At 30.7% G+C, this 20,526-nt stretch overlaps 2 protein-coding genes across 4 annotated transcripts in view; both read left to right on the top strand.

Moving 5' to 3' along the window:
* LOC124540023 (clavesin-2-like) overlaps positions 1-15,875 on the top strand; it is a 30,699-nt gene extending 14,824 nt beyond the window's left edge. The window contains exons 1-6 of one of the 2 annotated variants that reach the window (XM_047117421.1): positions 2,824-2,948; positions 11,280-11,548; positions 12,455-12,676; positions 13,882-14,075; positions 14,536-14,652; positions 15,032-15,873. In XM_047117421.1, the coding sequence (XP_046973377.1) occupies positions 11,290-11,548; positions 12,455-12,676; positions 13,882-14,075; positions 14,536-14,652; positions 15,032-15,274 (1,035 nt within the window). In that variant the 5' untranslated portion in view covers positions 2,824-2,948; positions 11,280-11,289 and the 3' untranslated portion in view covers positions 15,275-15,873. Of the gene's footprint in view, positions 1-2,823; positions 2,949-11,279; positions 11,549-12,454; positions 12,677-13,881; positions 14,076-14,535; positions 14,653-15,031 lie in introns of those variants that run through there. The other variant, XM_047117422.1, reaches the window with a different exon arrangement.
* Positions 15,876-17,043: 1,168 nt separating this feature from the next.
* LOC124539960 (sister chromatid cohesion protein PDS5 homolog B) overlaps positions 17,044-20,526 on the top strand; it is a 40,759-nt gene continuing 37,276 nt past the window's right edge. For both annotated transcript variants that reach the window (XM_047117335.1, XM_047117334.1), the window contains exon 1: positions 17,044-17,287. The gene's annotated coding sequence lies outside the window, so the exon portion shown is untranslated. The remainder of the gene's footprint in view (positions 17,288-20,526) is intronic.

Below are 20,526 nucleotides of genomic sequence, written 5' to 3'. Positions count from 1 at the left end.
ACTTTTGAAGTGTCAATTTACAAGATGAAATTAATATTACCGCTACCACATATAATGTAAATGCTATTGAGCAGAACTAGCAAGGAACAGAATTATTAAAAGTGCACGCAAATAAAATTAGTCAAAACATTTCATTGAAACAAAATTTTGTGAATGAATATTTGATTTAAAACTCCAAGGAGTTTTTTATGTACCTTTTACGGATCTCTAAGTAAGCAAGCTGTCCCACGGGACGGTTGCGATTCGGGAGTAACGGTAAGGCCAATGACCGCACTTGAGCTCCAATTTTTTTTTTTAATGATTGCGTTTGTTTTCCGAGGCTTTATGTATTTATTGAACTCCGTCTTTAATCAGATATATTTTTTAATCCTTAAATCATACTTTTATGTCTGTAAAAGTATTATTCTCGTTGTGTACATTTGTTTTTAGAAATTGTGATACGTAAAATAATATTTTCTGTCTTTCTCTGATACAGTTTTACATAAAATAATATAAGACATATTACAAAAAATCCAGAAAATCAAGTGAATTGTTTTTAAGCCATTGCTTCTAAAAGATCACAAAAATTCAAATAATTAAAATATAAAAGAATTTCATCGACAACTTGATCACCAGGAAGGTAAAACTATTATCGATAAAGCACACATTTTATCCAAACTCGTTCTACGCCTACCATTATGTTTTAAAATAAATGATGCTTCACAGATTAAATACCATACTTTTTAAAAAGACCAGTATTTGTCAGTCTATTTCTAGAATAAAAACGTTTGAATAACGTGTTATACGAAAATTATTCAATAATACGTTACCACTTAAAGTAATTTTCTACCTATTTTTATAGAAATTATTTCCTATTTCACATATTAAGAAAAGGCACTGTCGTAATATATGTGTTCTTTTTCAGTATTTTCCTTATTCTAATTGACAGAATTTCAGATGTGTTTGTTAATTATTAGTTATGTTTTATTATATCTACGGCTACATGCATCCCTCGTCGTAATTCAATCAATAATCTATATTAATAGTATATATGTGAAAATAATTCGTCTGTCAGTCTGTCTATACAGACAGCTCATTCACGACCAAACCGCTAAAACGAATTTGATGAAAATTTCTTATGAAACAAACTAGAACTCCAAGAATATAGATATAGATGCACAGGCTACTTTTTTGCCTAACGCGTGATAATTAAAATTTTCAAAATTCGAGCGAGGCCACGCGCGACTGCTAGTTACAAATAAAGTTATTTATAGATTTAATACGATATAATCTTCACCATTTCTATACAAAAGCCTAACAAATTCAGACACGTGTAGAATCAAGATTAGTTTCATAGATACGTATGGGCTGTTTGTGAGTCACGTCAAGTTCAGGCCAAGCGACAATCCAAATCAATCATGCGATGAATTGTAAATTTTAAGTTAGTTTTTTATGCACTTTGATCATTTATTTCGTCATTGCATAGTATAAAACAAAGTTGCTTACCGCTGCTGTCCCTATGGATGCTTAGATCTTTAAAATTACACAACTGTCTTTTTAACCTTTTTTTTTAAATAGATTGATTCAAAAGGAATGTTTATATGCATAATACATGCCCAATATAGTATAGAATGACAAATTGCGAACATTGTAAGACATTCTGCAGTAATAAATAATATAATAAATAATTAAATAAATATGAGACAACATCACGTACATTACTCTGATCCCAATGTAAGTAGCTAAAGCGCTTGTGTTATGGAAAATCAGAAGTAACGAAGGTACCACAAACACCCAGACCCAAGACAACATAGAAAACTTATGATAATCTACATCGACTCGAACGGGAATCGAACCCGGGATCTCAGAGGTCCATCAAAATGCAGTATATGTAGTGTCAGCATTATAAGCCGTACAAAGCTGGGACGGGTTGCTAGTTATATATAATGTAACTTTCTTTACCAATTGAATCCTAAAAGTCTAAAGACACTCATTCTTATGACGTAAGATCCCTAGATGATTAATATATCTAGATAGTGTCTCAACAAAAGAAGTAAAACAAGAGAGTTAACTCTATTACCTTAGTGTGTGTGACAGCTACGCTTGCCATTCGCCGAACGTCATACTACTTTCCTAGTGTGCGTGTACTTAGTGTTTAACAGTTGGGCATTATTGTTTTCGACTTTGAAAGTCTGTCTAGATATATAAATGATCAGCGCTAAGATCATTGAAAACAAAATGAATAAGATTTTATCGCTGTTTTTTTGTTTCATTTTTTTTTATTCTTTTGACAGTAAATATCTCAAGAGCATTGCTAAATAATCAATACAGTTATCTAAGAAAGGAAGACTGTAAAGTGAATGTCAATTATATTTTGCTTCCTTTTTAAATATCGCAGGCAAAAAACATTACTACATTGAAATTAACTCCCAAAAAATACTAAGTCGTTAGGCAAAGTTGAAAACAACTGCTAGTTTCATGTCCATATGTTAAATATTTTTGCGAAAATAAAATGTTCTTACAAATATTATAAGGTATAAATAGCTTTTTAGTTTGCAAACTTTTTTTTTTTAAATTCTAAAATATTTATGATGTAAGTACATTAACGCGACGTTTGTAACTTTGTACTCATTATAATAAGCTATATTATAATATTGTTAATGAGACTATATTATATATTCCACGTTGTTTTAGTACAAAATATACCAAAAAGATCAAATTACGAAATAACTCGAATCGCAGAACGACAAAGTAGACGGCGATTTTGACAATTTACATAGCCCAATGTACTTTAAAAGGGCAACAGCCTACATAAAACACTTTTAAAGTACAAGAGTACCTTATCCACAGTGTGGCAATATTTCGGGAGCTAACGGTCGGAAGGTGCATCGACCGAGCAGTCAGACCCGAGAAGTTTTAATGCGTGACGTGTATATTGGTGTCCCGAATTTTTTGACGAAAATGTGAACGTAAGTTGTTCTATACGATTACGATTTTTTTTTTAATTTTTAAAAAGTATTTATCACATTTGAGCTTAATATAGTGTTGCCATTATGATTAAATAAAAATTAAAAAAGTTATTTTGATTTCAATTTCCAGTTAGCTTTGATTAATCATCAAAATAATTAGTCATCAAAAATACATTTTAATTTATTTAATTTATAGAATTTTTTTATTCCTTTGTATTTAATTAAGTATTTATAGTGATGTAATAATCTACTCTTTTTGTACATGTTTTATAAATCTTTAGTGATGTCGCGTTAAACCTTTTTAAGTAGGCAGTGTACATAAGCCACTATTTAACTTAGTGGATATTTCTACATCGACAGGCTCGACTATTCTATACCTTTAGTTACTAATAAATTTTAATATTATTTAACAAAGAATGAAAACTAAACAAATAGTAATTATACTTTTTTTTAATAAATAAAAATCTATAAGCTTCATTCGTTATAAGATGTCTTCGTATTTAAAATAGTAATTTTAAGTTTTTTATCTGTCTGTTACACGGCCTCTTAGCGGATAATTAATTAAAAAGGGGGTAGGATCAATGGAATTGAATAGTAATACCTAGCATCTAACGTTTTTCGACTAAGTAGTAGTTTTCACGTTACTGACGAACAAAAAAAAATTATATTTTTTTTGGAAAAGAAAAAATTATAATTCACTAAATACATATTATATATCTGTATGAATATTACGATCATTTTACGTTTAATCATTATTTTTTAAGTGCATTTTACTTGAATTTATATAAGAAATTGTAATAGTCAGTGGCTTTATTATTCTATTAAAAATACCTTTCTCTAGTATTGATTACATCAACACACTTACAACATTATAAATTTAAAAAAAAGTATATATTAAATTACTATCGTACTTAATCTATAATAAGTGAAAACTTTACATAATAATTAACGACATATAAATAATTTATTGTTTGAATATATAACAGGTTATTATACATGTACAAGTAGGCTTTTACAAGCACTTTTGAATCGTCATTTAACAATTAAGTGAATTACCACCGGTTCGGAAAGTAGATTCTACCGAGTAGAACCGGCATAAAACTCAGTAGTTACTCTTTTTCAACATTTAAAAAATACAGTCATATTAGTTAAATACAATTATATATGTATATATGTAATGTATCCTGCCTGGAAGTCAACAGGTACTTCCATACTGTAATATTATAAATGCGAAATTAACTGTCTGTCTGCCTGTCTCGTTTTCACGCCAAAACCGACAAAACCGACCGAGAAAAATAAAATTTGCTATACAAATAGTCTAGAGCCTGACAAGAAAAGGACATATGCTACTTTTTAATTGAAAAAAACTTCTAAACAAAGAAGTCTTACATCAATGCAATATTTTAAGCTAATGTATAAATATGAAGTCGAGATGGCCCAGTGTTTAGAACGCGCGCATCTTAACCGATGATTGCGGGTTCAAACCCAGGCAAGCACCGCTGATTCATGTGCTTAATTTATCTTTATAATTCATCTTGTGCTCAGCGGTGAAGGAAAACATCGTGAAGAAACCTGCATGTGGCAAATTTCATAGAAATTCTGCCACATGTGCATTCCACCAACCCGCATTGGAACAGCGTGGTGGAATATGTTCCAAAGCTTCTCTTCAAAGGGAGAGGAGGCCTTTAGCCCAGCTGTGGGAATTTACAGGCTGCTGTTGTATAAATATATTCACTTTACCAAGCGAGAAAAACCTCGGCTAACAGCTAGTGTCGTATATATTAACGAAAATGTTATCTTTTCATCTTTTATTTAATGTACAGTACTAAATTTGAAGTTTTTCTGAACAATCGCATCAGTTAATAAGGGATTAAACGCAGAAAAGTAATGTCAGAAAATAAGCAAACTTAAGTGAGATTTTGATTGTTGAATCATTTGCAGAACTGATAATAATTGCTATAGGAACTGCGTATAATTAGAGTGACGTAGAAGGGATGTCCTTATTCTTGATGAATAAAAGACATACGGAAATTGGCTGAAAAATAAGTTGAGGAAACGTATGTACAATAAGGTACGGTCACGGGCTAACAATGATGATGTATGTTGGCATGAAGTAAAACCAAATCTAAATATATAATTCTTGCTACATGCAATCAGATTCAAAGCTAGACTCCCAAACATCACAACTATGGAATCTCGAATCCCTCGAATTAGTCTGATAAAGCGAAATTAACTTTAAAATCAAGAACATATGAATCAATATCGCTTATAACAATTCAACAATAAAACCTCACGTATATGAATACAATACGCTGATGGACTCGAAATGGGTTTACTGATCATGATTATAAACATGACGGAATACAAAACAGCGTAAGATATCATGAATAGCGAATCATCACTCATAAATGTGGAAAATACGTAATCAAAATAAAAAGATTTTTATATATATATATTTTTATGGTATAGGTTTGTGGACGAGCATATGGGCCACCTGATGGTAAGTGGTCACCATATACCATAGACAATGACGCTGTAAGAAATATTAACTATTCCTTACATCGTCATTGTGCCACCACCCTTGGGAACTAAGATGTTATGTCCCTTGTGCCTGTAGTTACACACTTAAGAATTATTTGTATTGAGAACTCAAATGACGATATAATTCGTCCAAAATTAACTTTGCAAATAATGATCACGTGGCTAGTATTCCAGCAGCATTTTTCGATCCAAGGATCTCCAAGGAGAGAAAAATGAATCAGTTAGTGACTAGTGGAGATAATAAGGCTATTTGTATCTTTAAATAGTTGCTTCTCGCATGTACGCTTAGATTTTTATAAACGAAGTACGCAACGGATTTTAATGCTTTCAGCGGATGGATGCGTATTGCAGTAGAGAAAAGACAAGACATTAATTATCCTGGCCAGTAAAATTTATGTTTGTTCTTTATTTAAAAATGATATTAATTAGGTATATACATATGTGTATATTTACCTAATTATAACTGCGTGTAGAGCCGGTAGATAGTTTCTTCGAAGTCTAAGTGTTGCCTTTAAAGTATTTTGGAGTAAGAATATTTATGTTGTGTGTTCAGTTCTGCATTTTATAGGTTTTACTTTATGAAACAGAGCCAATGTATCAAATCTCATATTATTATAATTAAGTCTTTTTACTGAGCATTTTTACCTATACTCCCTTCCAATGGAAGTAGGAAAAAAGATTAACAAACCTCATGTTTATGTGTTTCTTACGATTTGCAAACAACAACAACAACAACAGCCTGTAAATTCCCACTGCTGGGCTAAAGGCCTCCTCTCCCTTTGAGGAGAAGGTTTGGAACATATTCCACCACGCTGTTCCGATGCGGGTTGGTGGAATACACATGTGGCAGAATTTCTATGAAATTCGATTTGCAAATACCTGATCCATATTGTGCGCTACTAAGAGTTTATGACTAATAGGTATATCTTTAATTTTGATACAACACTATTACATTTAACTTCTTATTTCCACTTGAATTTTACTTCCAAAATTTCAAAACGTAACTTTTTCGCGAATCCATAGTAAATATCATAGATCAATCTCTCGACATATGATATCGGATCAATTTGAAGTCAAATGTTTTTTTATTTGGCTTTTTTCGTATGGTCTTACCATAAATTATATATATTTTGTTCATATTTTGTATATTTTATATATTTTGTTGTTAAACAATGCTCTGTCTTCTTCTTTCGAATATCAAATCTTTAACGACAGAACGAGACAAATCCGCGATTAAACTATGGCCGTAGGTGTAATTTTTCACTTGCTTTTAATTATTCTAGAAGTTATGACATTGATGTCATAATCTGTGCTCTCTTGGCACAGCAAAAGCCGTTAACCTAAAAAATGAATTGAAATGGGACTGTTAATGTATTAAAGATGATGACATACAGTTAGCAACCTATTGAAAAGCTTCTCGAATGTATTGCATATTTACACAATATGACCAAAGGAACACACTTGTCGACTTCTTTACCTAATAATATACTTATGTATATGATAAATGATCTTTTGACTTAGTTGCAAAATGTGCTGAGATAATTGGTGCCTTAAGATAGTATACTATATTATAACATTAAAATAAACAGTTGGTTGGTAAAACAACACCTAACTAACGCTATAGTTCAATTATAAGGCTTTTATTTGTGCCAAAAATGCACAGATTATTTCGCCACACGTGAGCCAAGATGGCCCAGTGGTTAGAACGCATGCATCTTATTCGATGATTGTGGGTTGAAACCCAGTCCACTGAATATTCACGTGCTTAATATGTGTTTAATATTTGTTTCTAATTCATATCGTGCTCGGCGGTGAAGGAAAACATCGTGAGGATTCTGCATGTGTTAATTTCAAAGAAATTCTACCACATGTGTATTCCACAAACCCGCATTGGAACAGCGTGGTGGAATGTGTCCGAACCTTCTCCTCAAAGGGAGAAGAGAACTTAAGGCAGCAAATTTTACAGGCTGATGTTGTGCGTTGGAGAAGACTCGATAGAGATTGATCGGTACGGCCTATAGTTCTTCAACGATCTTTATTTGTCACAAAACAGTGACAATGTCATGACAGACAGATATAAATAAAATTATTATATTTAAACTTGTACTCGTATATAATTATGTAAGTAGGTAATTGGTACATTATAGCAAAATCAGAAAACTTTCCCGTTTTTAATGTGAGTCATACAAAAATCGCTATATATATTAAAACGAAAGTATATTGCTTTCATTCGAAACTTTCGCGGTAATTTCACTCGCCTTTATGCCGTTTAGTCATTTTTATTCCCAGCGAAAAGAAAGAGTTCGTTGAAAATGATCAGACAATGGAACTATTTGATGATATTTTATATGATCCACATCTTAATTTCGAAGAACAGCGGGATTATTATAAGTAATTTTAAAAACTTAAGAAACTCGCCACTCGGTCGCAAATTGTTCGAAAGCGAACTACTAAATAAGTTATCACAGTAAATTGGTATTTGATTACCATTTTGCCTTTTCACATAATGCCCTTTATGCAATCCGAAATCGTGAGAACAATATTAATACCGTAAAAACCAAAAGTTTTTTATAAACAGTGTAATTAATAATATCGGTTTAAATTATTTACACTTTACTGTAATTAAATAATCAATAATTTTAACAAAACAACTGAGACCAAAATTTTAATTAACGGCGCAAGAGCGGACGCCATTTTTTCTTATTACGTGTTACTCGACTATTCCAACGTCCCGTTCACGGTAACGGGCCGGCAGTTGTCGTACGCGGCGCGGGCAATATCCTGGTTCGTCCAGAAATCCGCCCGCTATACTTTATTATATATGAAAGCAAAATCTTTTCTTATGTAAATAAAGTAACAATTTATATTACAAATGAATACACTTGTAAAGTTGTTCTGTGAGAAAGCAAAATTTTATATCTATAAATATAGAATCAATAACTTAATTCTTATCAGTAAACAAAATAAATAAATTTAAAGTATACGCACGTGTCCTTTCCTTCATAGCTCTTTATTACTTTTGACTTAATAATTATTTTTAAAAAGTAATTTCTAATATTCTTAATTACCACAGATATATTATTTCCTTGAAATTGGCGAAATAATCTGTGCCCTGTCGGCAAAACTATAAGAATTGAATTACATTATTACCGAAACTTAATTAATGGCAGTGCGAAGACAAACTTTGCAAATATTAAAGAAATATTTAAACATTTAGTTCTTTACATATATCACCGGCTATAACAACGATTTTATTAGTGTTCGAAAATGCGGTGTACATTATGAATATTACTATGCTATTATTATTGAAATACTTGAGTGTATTTCTCTGCGTGTAGCGGTACAACGACAAATATATATTTTTATTATTATTACTTAGTATAAAACTAAGTCACTTTCTCTGTCCCTATGAACCTATGTGTGCTTAAATCTTTAAAACTGCGCAACGGATTCACTACCTAATGTTAATGTAGCACAGCATCAGCCAGTAAATATTCCACTGCTGAGCTAAGGACTCCCCTCCGGAGACGGTTGGGTACCTATATATGTATGGTGTTTGGTAGATACATGTGGCAGAATTTCAGTTGAAATAAGACACATGTATGGATGTTTTCCTTTACCACCGAGCACGAGATGATATTATAAACACAAATTAAACACATGAAAATTCAGTGATGTTTGCCAGGTTTGAACTCGAAATCACGTGCTAACCACTGGGCCATTTCGGCTCTTGTATTTATATAATCAGTGACCACTAATTAAATATCAAAATAAACCGACTCGAGTTTATTTATTTTTTACTTTAGCAGTTTAGTTTTTTAATTAAATAGGTGACATTATTACAATTTGTTATTAGCGCCTTTTTGTATTTTAAACTTAATAAAATTTGTGAAATATATTAAGTATTTGGTCTCGTTTAACTACTAATTCACTATATGTAGTACTACAGAGGTTCTAATGAAATAAATAAACAATAAGATTTTACCATAGACAATGTACTATTTTTTACAGATTTGACAATTCGATTATTTTAAAATGGTGTCCAAAATTTTCGTGACTAATAAAGTTCGCGCTAAAACTCTCGACCTTCAAATACACATTCATTACTTTCACTTGCCTTTCACGTCACAGTAAAAGTGATAAGCTTTGACAATGGGAGTTTTAAAATCGCCATTTTCGCTTTCGTTTTGCAACGTGAACAATCCAACAGATAATAAAATGGGACGGTAGCGTTTACAAGCATATAGATACTGATTTTTAAAAGTAACAGTTCAATTCCCAGACTAAATATTTTCATTAATATTTTCATTTATTTTTTTTTTTAACTAAAAAGAAGAAAAAAGGCTATTGCATAATTATATTAAGCTAAAATTAAAAATATCGATACCAGCTGTACTTTAATCCTTGTATAAGCATCATGCTTAAAAAGTGATTTAAAATAATACTATAAGTATTTTATCTAGTACTAACATGTAATTAACATTTAAGAAATGTTTTTTGACCGTTAGATTTAGTCATTAAATAAAATTGAAACATTGGCTTATTAGATTTTATTGACATCATATCATAGGATTATATAATTATATTAAATTATGTTTGATATTAATATTATTGTAGTTAATAATGTTTTATGAATTAATTATTTAATAAATATCTGTCTGGCACTTTCTATACATATATTAAGTACCTACTTAAGTTTTTAACAATTATTTATGTTAAATTACAGATGATATAATATATTTTGTTTTTTCGTGTTAGGTTTAATGCCTTTGCATAGCTTTCAGAATTGTTCGAATGAAAGTTTTTCAATTGTTGTGCAAAAAACAATATCCAATCTATAACGTAATAGATGGTACTTAAAATAATGTACTTCGTCGAATAATTTGTTTTGTTGACTGTACATCATAATCGTGTTATGAGTTAAAGGTACTTAAGATAATTTTGTAAATAGAAAAACCAGTCCAAGATAGATAACAAATATTTGAAATGATGTACAAACAAGGAAGTGGAATTTTGTCCAACCAAAGTAAATGATGAATGTGTTTTTTAATTAAATTATAGTTAAGACATTTTATACAACATCCGCGCCCTTTACAGGACAGTAAAACGTTGACCGCACATTTTAAGTCAAAGACAACTTTACAAACTTTAAAATATATCGGCTGAATGGTATAGTACCTTATACAGTAAAAACAATGACACATAAAACTCTATTTAAATAAAAACTCTAAATACTTATTAACTTTGTATATTTCATACTTTAATGGTAGGCTCTGTATTACATCATTCCACGACATAAAATATTATTCCATAATCCATTGCATAATAATGATGGGCGACTTTAGCAGTGGGTCAATTGATCATGGTCTAAAACCATGTTGAAATCCAATGTAACCGAATGATTCCATTTTGCATTTTGGTGACCGAATTTCATAATAATAATGTCATCATCTAGTTCATTCTACATTTCAATGGAAACTAACCAAAAAATCTCACAACAACTCGTATTTTGTATATATTGAATATAATACATATTAATATCATCTGTGTAGTTTCTGTTTGGCTAGATATAGAGAAACAAAGGAAGACAATGCAAACGTATGTATTCGTAATTTAAAAAAAAAAGATTTTAACTTTTTAAATTTGTTAAGGTCAATATTTATTCTGCCTAATATTATTATGAGTTAAATAAAATCGTGTTTCTGATTGTTTAATAAATTAATGTATATGGATATTTTTGTAAAGTGGTTTGCTTTTAAATTTATTTGTTTTTTATTTCTTTTGTTTTAGATAAACGAAAATGGCGACATCCGTCCTCCAGCCCGAAGATTGCCGAAGAGAGCACGAACCTAAACCCGATCTTGATACACCCCGACTCACTGATGATGAACGGCTTGCCATCCTGGAAAACAATGAGCGCGAAACCGGCGATCTTCCTCAAGAACTAAGGGAAAAAGCCAGAGTTGATATAAGAGAGGAAATAACTCTAAGGGAACATGCGCTTTCGCAGATGAGGCATTTCATTGAAAAACATCCTGCAATCAAGAAATGTAGAACTGGTAGGTTTTTCTATTTGGAAGATAGACTAGCTAATGGGCCATCAAATGGCAAATAGTCTAATCTGTTCATAGAGACAATTTATCTTATTTTCATAATATAATAAATGTGGTCTGATAAAAAAATCTTGTAAAATAAAAAACTGGATTTTTTTGGCAATGATTAAGCAAGATAGGTGCTGGAAATTAGGTTATTGTAATAAAAATAATAAATTCAAATATATTTTATCATAATTTTGCTAAACCAGATTTATCTCATATTTAAAAAATCAACAATAGCTCCTGTAAATAACATTAAAATATATTTTTTTAAATTTAATGAATTCGTCGCAAATTTTTCGCGTACTTTGTATAAATATACGGATGTATAAATAGTAATTTAAATACTTACTCTGTCTACTAAATGTATACATAAATACTAGCGTGTACCAATGTGTGTGCATATGTAAACAGAATATTTAAAAGTGTGTGTAGAATTCCGAATTCAAAAATTTAAAACTTTTTAAAACGAATTTAGGCACCGAGCAAACTTGAAAAATTAGGTTTTACTTCGAGTGAAAAGTTATGAGGTAACAAACATAAAAAAAAAAATTACAGACGAATTGATAACGTCCTCCTTTTTGAAGTCGGTTGAAAATTAAGAACATTTGTTGAAGTAAAATCCACCATTTATAAATATATACCCTAACTCGCAATGTTAACTTGAAGTAAGGTCTTAAGTCTAAACGACCATTTGACAGATTGCTGTATTCCCTAGTAATGGGTTATCTAGTTTGTTATTGCTAGTTATGTACTTAATGGATTTCGTGATTGATTTAGAAATATTGAAAGAGGTCTTTCCTAACTGAAATATTTATGAAACCAAACAGCTTAAAATAAATTGGATGATTTATCTAAAGATTTTTCCAGATACACCATTTCTGCTTCGTTTTCTACGCACGAAGAAATACTCCATCCCCCAAGCCTGTTCCATGCTGGAGAGATATCTGACTATACGGCAGATGCATCCACATTGGTTCCAGAAGCTCGATCCTCTGGATCCAAAAATTGCAGCAATTATTGATGCTGGGTACCTAGTTCCACTGCCGAAGAGAGATGCTGAAGGACGGAGGGTCGTTTTATCTTGCATGGGTTTGTATTCATAATTTGTAAACCAGTTATGACCAGTTATAACCAGTTAGGTAATGATATGTCCACCGTGATATAACATTGATAAAAAATAATAAAGATCTTAGATAGAACTATGTCAAAGAAGCTGAAATTTCAAAAATATGTAATAATCAAAATCATTGGGTTGGAGATTGTAACGCAACTAATAATAGTTAGGCAATGTGTTTGAGAATTTTATCATCTTAACACCAAATACCTTCAGAATAAATATCATTATCGCCTGCAAGGATAAACCCATATTAACATTTCGAGTAATAGAAAATAATTTATTGTCCAAGAAGCTTCTTAATAAAATTTGATCCGTTGTTAAATGGTTGAAAGATTTCAGTAACTATTTTTGATAAATATTCTTTACTGTTTTTATTCTAAACAAAAAGTTTTAGTGAGAAGTGATTTCGTTGTTTTTACTCCACGGTGTTGCAACCGTAGTCTTTCCGAAACATAAACAACGTAAAGTGAAACCGGACTTCACTTAGTAAAAACAAACTGTTACAACTAGAAGAAACACAAAACCTAGTAAAGTAGGCAGAAAAATGTATCGCGTTAAATTAATTAATATGCTTGGTGTTTATTAGCATAAATAAACGCACATTATAAATATAATTACTTCCTTATTCCGGAATTTATTTCTCTACTTTCATTATTAGGAACTATGTAATTATTTTCATGCCTTCTACCTTCCTTAACAGTGTAGGTAAAAGTTATTCGTAATTACATTTAATTAAACAACATTATATAGAACCTTTTTGATTTTAGATTGGAATTTAACATTGGAATCTTTGTCTATTAAATATTCTTTAAGAAAAAAATGTCTATCAATGATGTTCTAGTAAACAGATATGTCATTAACTCGTAAAAAGTGAAGACTAGAAAACGTCCTAATTGGGACGTTTGCCTTTAGTCGTTTTCATCATAATTATGCCAGTAATACGTTATAATACATCATAATTATGTAGTAATACGTTTTGCGTAATTAAAACATCTAGTTATCCCTTTTACTTATTGTTTTTATCAAGCTATCCTTTTTACTTGTAACGAAATGTAAAATAAACGGTCCCCGGCGCGGCACACTTTTCTTTGTTGTTTAGTATGGGTATAACATATCTGTTTATTAGAATATCATTGATGTCTATAGTATTGTTATATCGTACATTTTCATTTTTCAGGTCGCTTCGATCCACACGTTTATGACAGCAGTGTGATGGCACGCGTTCACTCCATGATAGTGGAGCTGCTCCTTGACGAGCCTCGTTCTCAACTGTTGGGTTACACGCACGTTAATGACGAAGCAGGGATGCAAATGCCACACGTGAGCCTCTGGTCGCTCAACGATGTGCGCGTCATGTTAAATTGTATACAGGTATATAAAACATCTCGTCATTTTTTTTTTATTTGACCGAAAACAATATGTTCCATTTTCATTTTTTTTTTTTAAATAAGTATAAAATATAAGTGATGATAAAGACCGGAAGACGACGATTGAATAAGTGTGAGGATATGATAAGAGATAAGAGACTTATGAATAAAAACATTGCTAAATGCTGCTAGCATTCTTGCCACCATTCCACACGGTCAAGATTTATACATACCTATCTAGTTTTATTTCATATTTGTATATATATTTTTGCATTTAATGTTGTTAATTCTTATGTTAATAAATTAAAAAAAAATAAAAACATTTTCCCTAATACTTAATTACTTAAGAAATAAAGAGGGAGGAGAGACTAAAAGAGCTAACGATGAAATAATTTGTTGATTATAACAAAGAAGACGATTCACATATTTTTTTTAAATAATTTAATGTCATATTATGTTCGCAGAATTCCACACCAATGCGTCACAAGCGTACACACTTCGTCAACATACCGCATTACGGCGTCAAGTTCTTTGAGTTCGCAATATCTTTGCTCAGCGATAAGCTTAAGGACAGAGTTATGGTAAATACTTACAACGGATATATATTCTATGTGAAACGATGAATAATTTAAACATTTTACTACAAGTGAACAAAACAGTAAAAATATATGTTTTGCAAGAATGTACAGTCGGGATAAGAAAAGCGTCGTCACTTAAGATCTATTTTCATGTGATCAGTATGAGCGATAATCTGCTTTACCGATCGAGAATGACATGTGTCGCAATGATTTGATTTTCAGATTCAAAAGGTATAACTGTTTAAGACTTGATAAAGGAATGAATTAAAAAACTGGCGAAGTATTTCTCACTCTGACTGTACAAACAAACATACTTTATGTTTATTTAGTTGCGACGACTCAAAAAAACTATTTTATTTTAAATCGATAATCTATTTTACAGTTCCATCGCACATCGGACGATTTAGTGAAACACGTCGATCCTTCCATTTTGCCTAAAGAATACGGCGGAACAGTTCCACTAAAAGACATGATTGATGAATTGAAGCGTAAGCTTCTGAAGCACAGAGAGGACTTGCTTGCTTTGGACGACATGTGCATTGATTTGTATGCACTTGAAAAAAACGATCTGACTCAAGACATACATTCAACTGCTGGTTCGTTCAGAAAGCTGGAACTTGATTAGCTATAATTTTGTGATAGATGTAGATTTAAAGTGAATGTTATTTTAATTAAATACTCAGGAAAATATCCAAATTTTAATGGTATACATAATCTTTTAAAAAACATTTAGTATTTGTATTACATTTCCGAATATTTCTGTATTTCCTATCTCATCATCATATTTCCGATCTCATCAATGTTTTTTAAAACTATACAGATTATGTTTTAATTTTAAATTAAAATAGTTAAATAATATAAATAAAATCGCTTTAATTAAGGAATTATATCTTTTTAACTTTTATAGAAACTAGTAAAGTAGTGGCAGCCGTCGGTGGTCACGTTACCATTCTTAAACTGATGACGTCATTGTAAATATAAATTACAATGATTAAGTATAATATTTTTCATTAGCAAATTCTTTTTAGAGGTGTGATTAATGACATGACAACCTGACTGCTGCTTAAATAATATTTTTAAATACTTGATGTATGTTCTGTCCGTTACTAACTTATAAAGCAGTTAGATAACTTTAAGAAATAAGTAGTAATAGTAAGTAAGTAATTAATTAAGGTGTTCCTTTTGTGGAAAAGGATTTTAATAATTAGTATAAAATGCTTAAAATAAATACAATATGCAAAAAGGAAGAATTTTATTTATCCTTACCTTTATAAATTGAATAAAAAAATTGTTTTTGAACGAAACACGCAGCCAAATAAAAGCTTTAAGACATTGTACAAATTACTATTTAAATATTATTCGCGGATTTCATAAAGTTTGATACATGACTTACTTACTTGACTTGACTTAAAGTCCTATGACCCCTAGATGGGGCAGAGGGCGTCCACAGAGGTTCTCCATCTCGATCTGTCTTGAGCTTCATGCTTCATCTCGCTCCACGTCATACCGATGCTCGCCACTTCAGCTATCACAGTGCGACGCCAGGTTTGACGAGGACGGCCACGCTTCCTCTTCCCCTGAGGATTCCAATCCAAGGCTTGCTTGGGAATGTGGTCGGGATCCCTTCGGAGTGTGTGGCCAATCCATCCCCATTTGCGGCGTTTAATCTGTCGATCAATGGGGCTTTCGCGGCATTTCTCCAACAGTTCTGAGTTGGAGATGGTCTCGGGCCAGTACATTCCGAGAATACGGCGCAAACATCGGTTGACGAAGACCTGGATTTGGCGTGAGATGAGTTTTGTGACCTTCCACGTCTCGCACCCGTAAAGCAGTACGGCTTTGACATTGGACCCGAAGATTTTGAGCTTGATCCTTCGGGTCAGCTGTCGTGACTGCCAAACAGGTCTCAACTGCGCGAAAGTAGCTCGGGCTTTGGCGATCCGTGAGGCGATGTCCTCCTCACATCCCCCCGTTTCCGACACGACGCTCCCGAGGTAAGTAAATTGGTGGACGCGTTCCACCACCTCTGTGCCAATCAGCAACGGTGAGTTGTTCTTCACACCAGATCGCATTTCTTTGGTTTTCCGGGTATTTATCTTCAGTCCTGTCTTTGCTGAAGTTTGATACATAAAATTTATCAATTAACAAGTCAATTAATTGATAAAATAAATAAGAAAAAAATGTTAAATAGAGAACTTATAATAAAAAAAGAGTTCTAAAGTATTTTTTGGAATGAGATTCCATATTATAGTGAATTAATAATATCCATATTATTATAAGAATATTTATTTAATTCTATTTTATTTTATTCTTTATTTATAATGTTGTACAATTACATCGATATCATTTCTGGACGATTACCACAGACTATAGAGTAACCTTGAATTGCAAACTGACATGTTGCTAACTTCGCAGTAGTTTTTCCCGCAGTTTGGCGTCCACCGATTGATAAAAGAATTTTAACGCGTTTTTTCTATGTATTTAGATCAATAAGACAATTCTTTATCCTAATGATTTGTTTTCTAGTGATGTTTTTATAGACTTATTATGTTGTTTCCGTGATTGCTTCGTTTGGGTTTTCCTGCTGTGGTGATTTTTGTAAACATCGGGAACACAGGCCCCACGTCTATGACTTCTTGTACGTATTTTAGCCATTATCACATCTCGTAAGTTAGTTTTGTATAATCCATGAAAAAAATGAGTAGTAATGTGTAACATTTGTGTAACTGATCGTGGATTAACCTCGAAATTTTGTTGTTTATTTGGTTGTAAAAACTTCATGTAATCGAATCGTGGTTGGTAAGCGAAAATGTTATGTCGCTTGAAAGAAACCACGAACGCAATTGTATTGACCAAAACAACGATGCATTTAGTTTTCAAATTCGGTACATTATTAGATTAGTATGTTTGATGTTACCACGTCATAATTTATGTTATGATTTCGATTTCTTAATGTTTACACGGAATATTAATATTCACTACCCGAACAACACTGCACTTTATCTTTAAGATATACGACACTCAACACTCCGTATTTGATTTATTCAATGTTATGCCTTGAAGCTTTTAAAATTCTTCAGTGTGAAAGTTTTTATGTATACCATATTGTCAAAAAAGCGTGATACAATTTGTAGCATCTTTTTTAACAAAAAACAATGTCACAACAAAATGCTATTCAGTTAAGAATTGAATAGCTTATTTTCATTTTTAAAAGCATAACCTTTATATTATGATTGATTTTGAGATGATGATGACAATGAAAAAAGAATTTCACTAAAATAATATAACATCACATTTGGTTTTTTTTTTATTTGTAAAAATTGGCAAGTAGAAGGAATTTTGCATATTCAGTTACCATCTTAATTGGATAAATATCAGACTTCACTTAAATTATTAATATATTTAGTATAATATTATTGACCTCCTTTACAGTTAATTGTAAACACAAGTAACTGTAATTTTGACTTAAAATATTCAAAAATGTTTGTATTATTAAAGCACACATCCATGTAAATTATTTTATTTCGTCTCGTGTTAGCAGATTATGTTCTGTTGTAAGTTTCTAGAAACAGTTTGTTGATCAATTATAATTCTACATATTACAATTAAATGATATTAAGAAGGATCAACTAGAACTCTTCTTTAATATTTCTTTAAACTTAATTATTTTATGCTTGTTTCTCATATTTCCTAATTGCATTATATTTTTCAGTTCTTAGTGCAAAAACTTATATGCTTATTTCCATTTGCTTATTGGCAATTTAAAAAAAAACATTAAAATGAAAAAGTAGGTTTGAAATTTTAAGAAGTATTTACTTATCTACTTATGTTATGAATAACTGCATTTTATATTTTTAACAATGCACTTACATTTCGAGGCTTATCAGCATCAATACTAATTCTAAGTAATATAAATTCTTAAAATGCGTTCTGCAAATTATTACTTTAAATATATCAGTTCAGTTTCACCCTCGTTAAACATTCATACTCCACCTCCAACAGTAGGCCATAGTGTGATGTTTAATAGCTTTTACCTTTCTCAAGCATTGGGCAATCAAATGCATAAATATTATTTCAAATCCTACTAGTATTTTCTTGTTGAAGATTATTGTGTTCATAGAAAAACAAACATATTAGTTAGTTATTAGATAAATTTAACGGCTCAATACCTGTTCTAAGTATTGAAGCAATAGTTAATTTTTTTTGTTTTCTGAATGTAAACATAACCAATAAATGCCTCTATAGCCATACTGTACAACATTTTTGTACTGTAAAGCATATAACAATTTAAACAATGGAATAAGAATTCTAAATATCTATGGTTAAAAAAAAGAAAAACAAAAATATATATTGTTAAACAAAAAGAACAAAATAGCACATATCAAGTTTAATTAATGTATTTTGTGCAAAACTATTAATTATGATCACAGGTCTTTATATAACTTTATTAAAAACTTTGCAATTTGTATCTGTTTAATCTTATAATAATTATTATCTCTTTTTTAGCAGTGGCAGAATATTTTGCAATAACTAGCTTAGCTTTGCTAGACACAAAAAAGAAAAAAAAAACAATTATTTTAATTGTTATGTTCCACTTCATAATCTCCTGCTTGATAATGCATATTATTGAAATCATTCAAGTAATGAACATTTTTATCATCAATTACATAATTTTAATCTTAGCAAATCCTTTTAATTTTGCTTACTAAATTTGTTTTTCAATTTTTTTAATACATATAAATAGGAGCTTATGAATATTAGCTTTGAAAAATATTGTATTCCCAATAATTTTCATAGTTTTAATCCAGCTTTCATAATGTTATTTTATAACTTTTCTCTCCATAAATTATAGACATTTGTATTTTTTTACACTCTTACATTACATATTCTGTGAAAGGGTCACATTGTCTTTGAGGCTGATAATAGAAATTTACATTTTGACAATCCTAATGTGGCTGTCTAATTTTAACTAATAAATAAAATAAATATCCCTACATAGCATGAAATTATGAAATTTAAGTATGGAAATAATTATGATACATATGGCTTATCTTCGCAACATATTAGGAAAAGAGCAGATTTGATAGTAGCACCTTATTCCTAGTATTGCCGTTTCATACTAATGTATCTCTACCTAATCTTTTGTTCATTAAATACGATGTTTCGATTATTTATTTCAATTGTTTTAGATAAATAGTCGAGTACTAATAATTGGGTAAGTGCCAATGATTATGTATGTTTCCCTACTATTATAATATAACTATTCATAGAAATGAGGTGGTTACACATGATTGATTTACTATGCCATCTTTATTTTAACAGAAATTTATGAAAATAAATGTTTCATACTGTGAAAGATATGTTATAAAGCATATATAAAATATCAATTGTTATATTGTGTTGGTACTAATCAATGTACATTTTTACTTCGTTAAAAATTGTTAGTGATTAGGATTGTTGGCTAGGCTATAGGCTACTTAAGAATTATCAATAATGTTCTAGTTGCTTATATGCTAGCCTATAATGACTATAATCCAATATGATTTCACTAAAAGTGTCATAGTTTAATCTTTAATAGATAGTAAGACTTCATGCAAGTCTCTCTGACTACACATACACCCACTAATTACATATTCTGCTACTGAACAATAATACTCTGAATTGTTGTATGTATGAGAAACACATCTTGTTTCCAAGGTTGGTGTTGCATTGGCAATGTAAGGGAATGTTAATATTTCTTATAATTATTTTAGCTATGCCAAATGTACCATAGAGGAGTGAAGTTACTACCTTGTAAATTATCTGCAGATCTATTTAAAAAATAAATATCCTAACAATATAATATCTGTTTTTGATATATATATATATATATATATA

Source organism: Vanessa cardui, chromosome 24, assembly GCF_905220365.1.
Source record: "Vanessa cardui chromosome 24, ilVanCard2.1, whole genome shotgun sequence".
Taxonomy (NCBI): domain Eukaryota; kingdom Metazoa; phylum Arthropoda; class Insecta; order Lepidoptera; family Nymphalidae; genus Vanessa; species Vanessa cardui.
The sequence above is the reverse complement of the archived record's forward strand: the minus strand, read 5'-3'. Positions and strand labels throughout refer to the sequence as shown.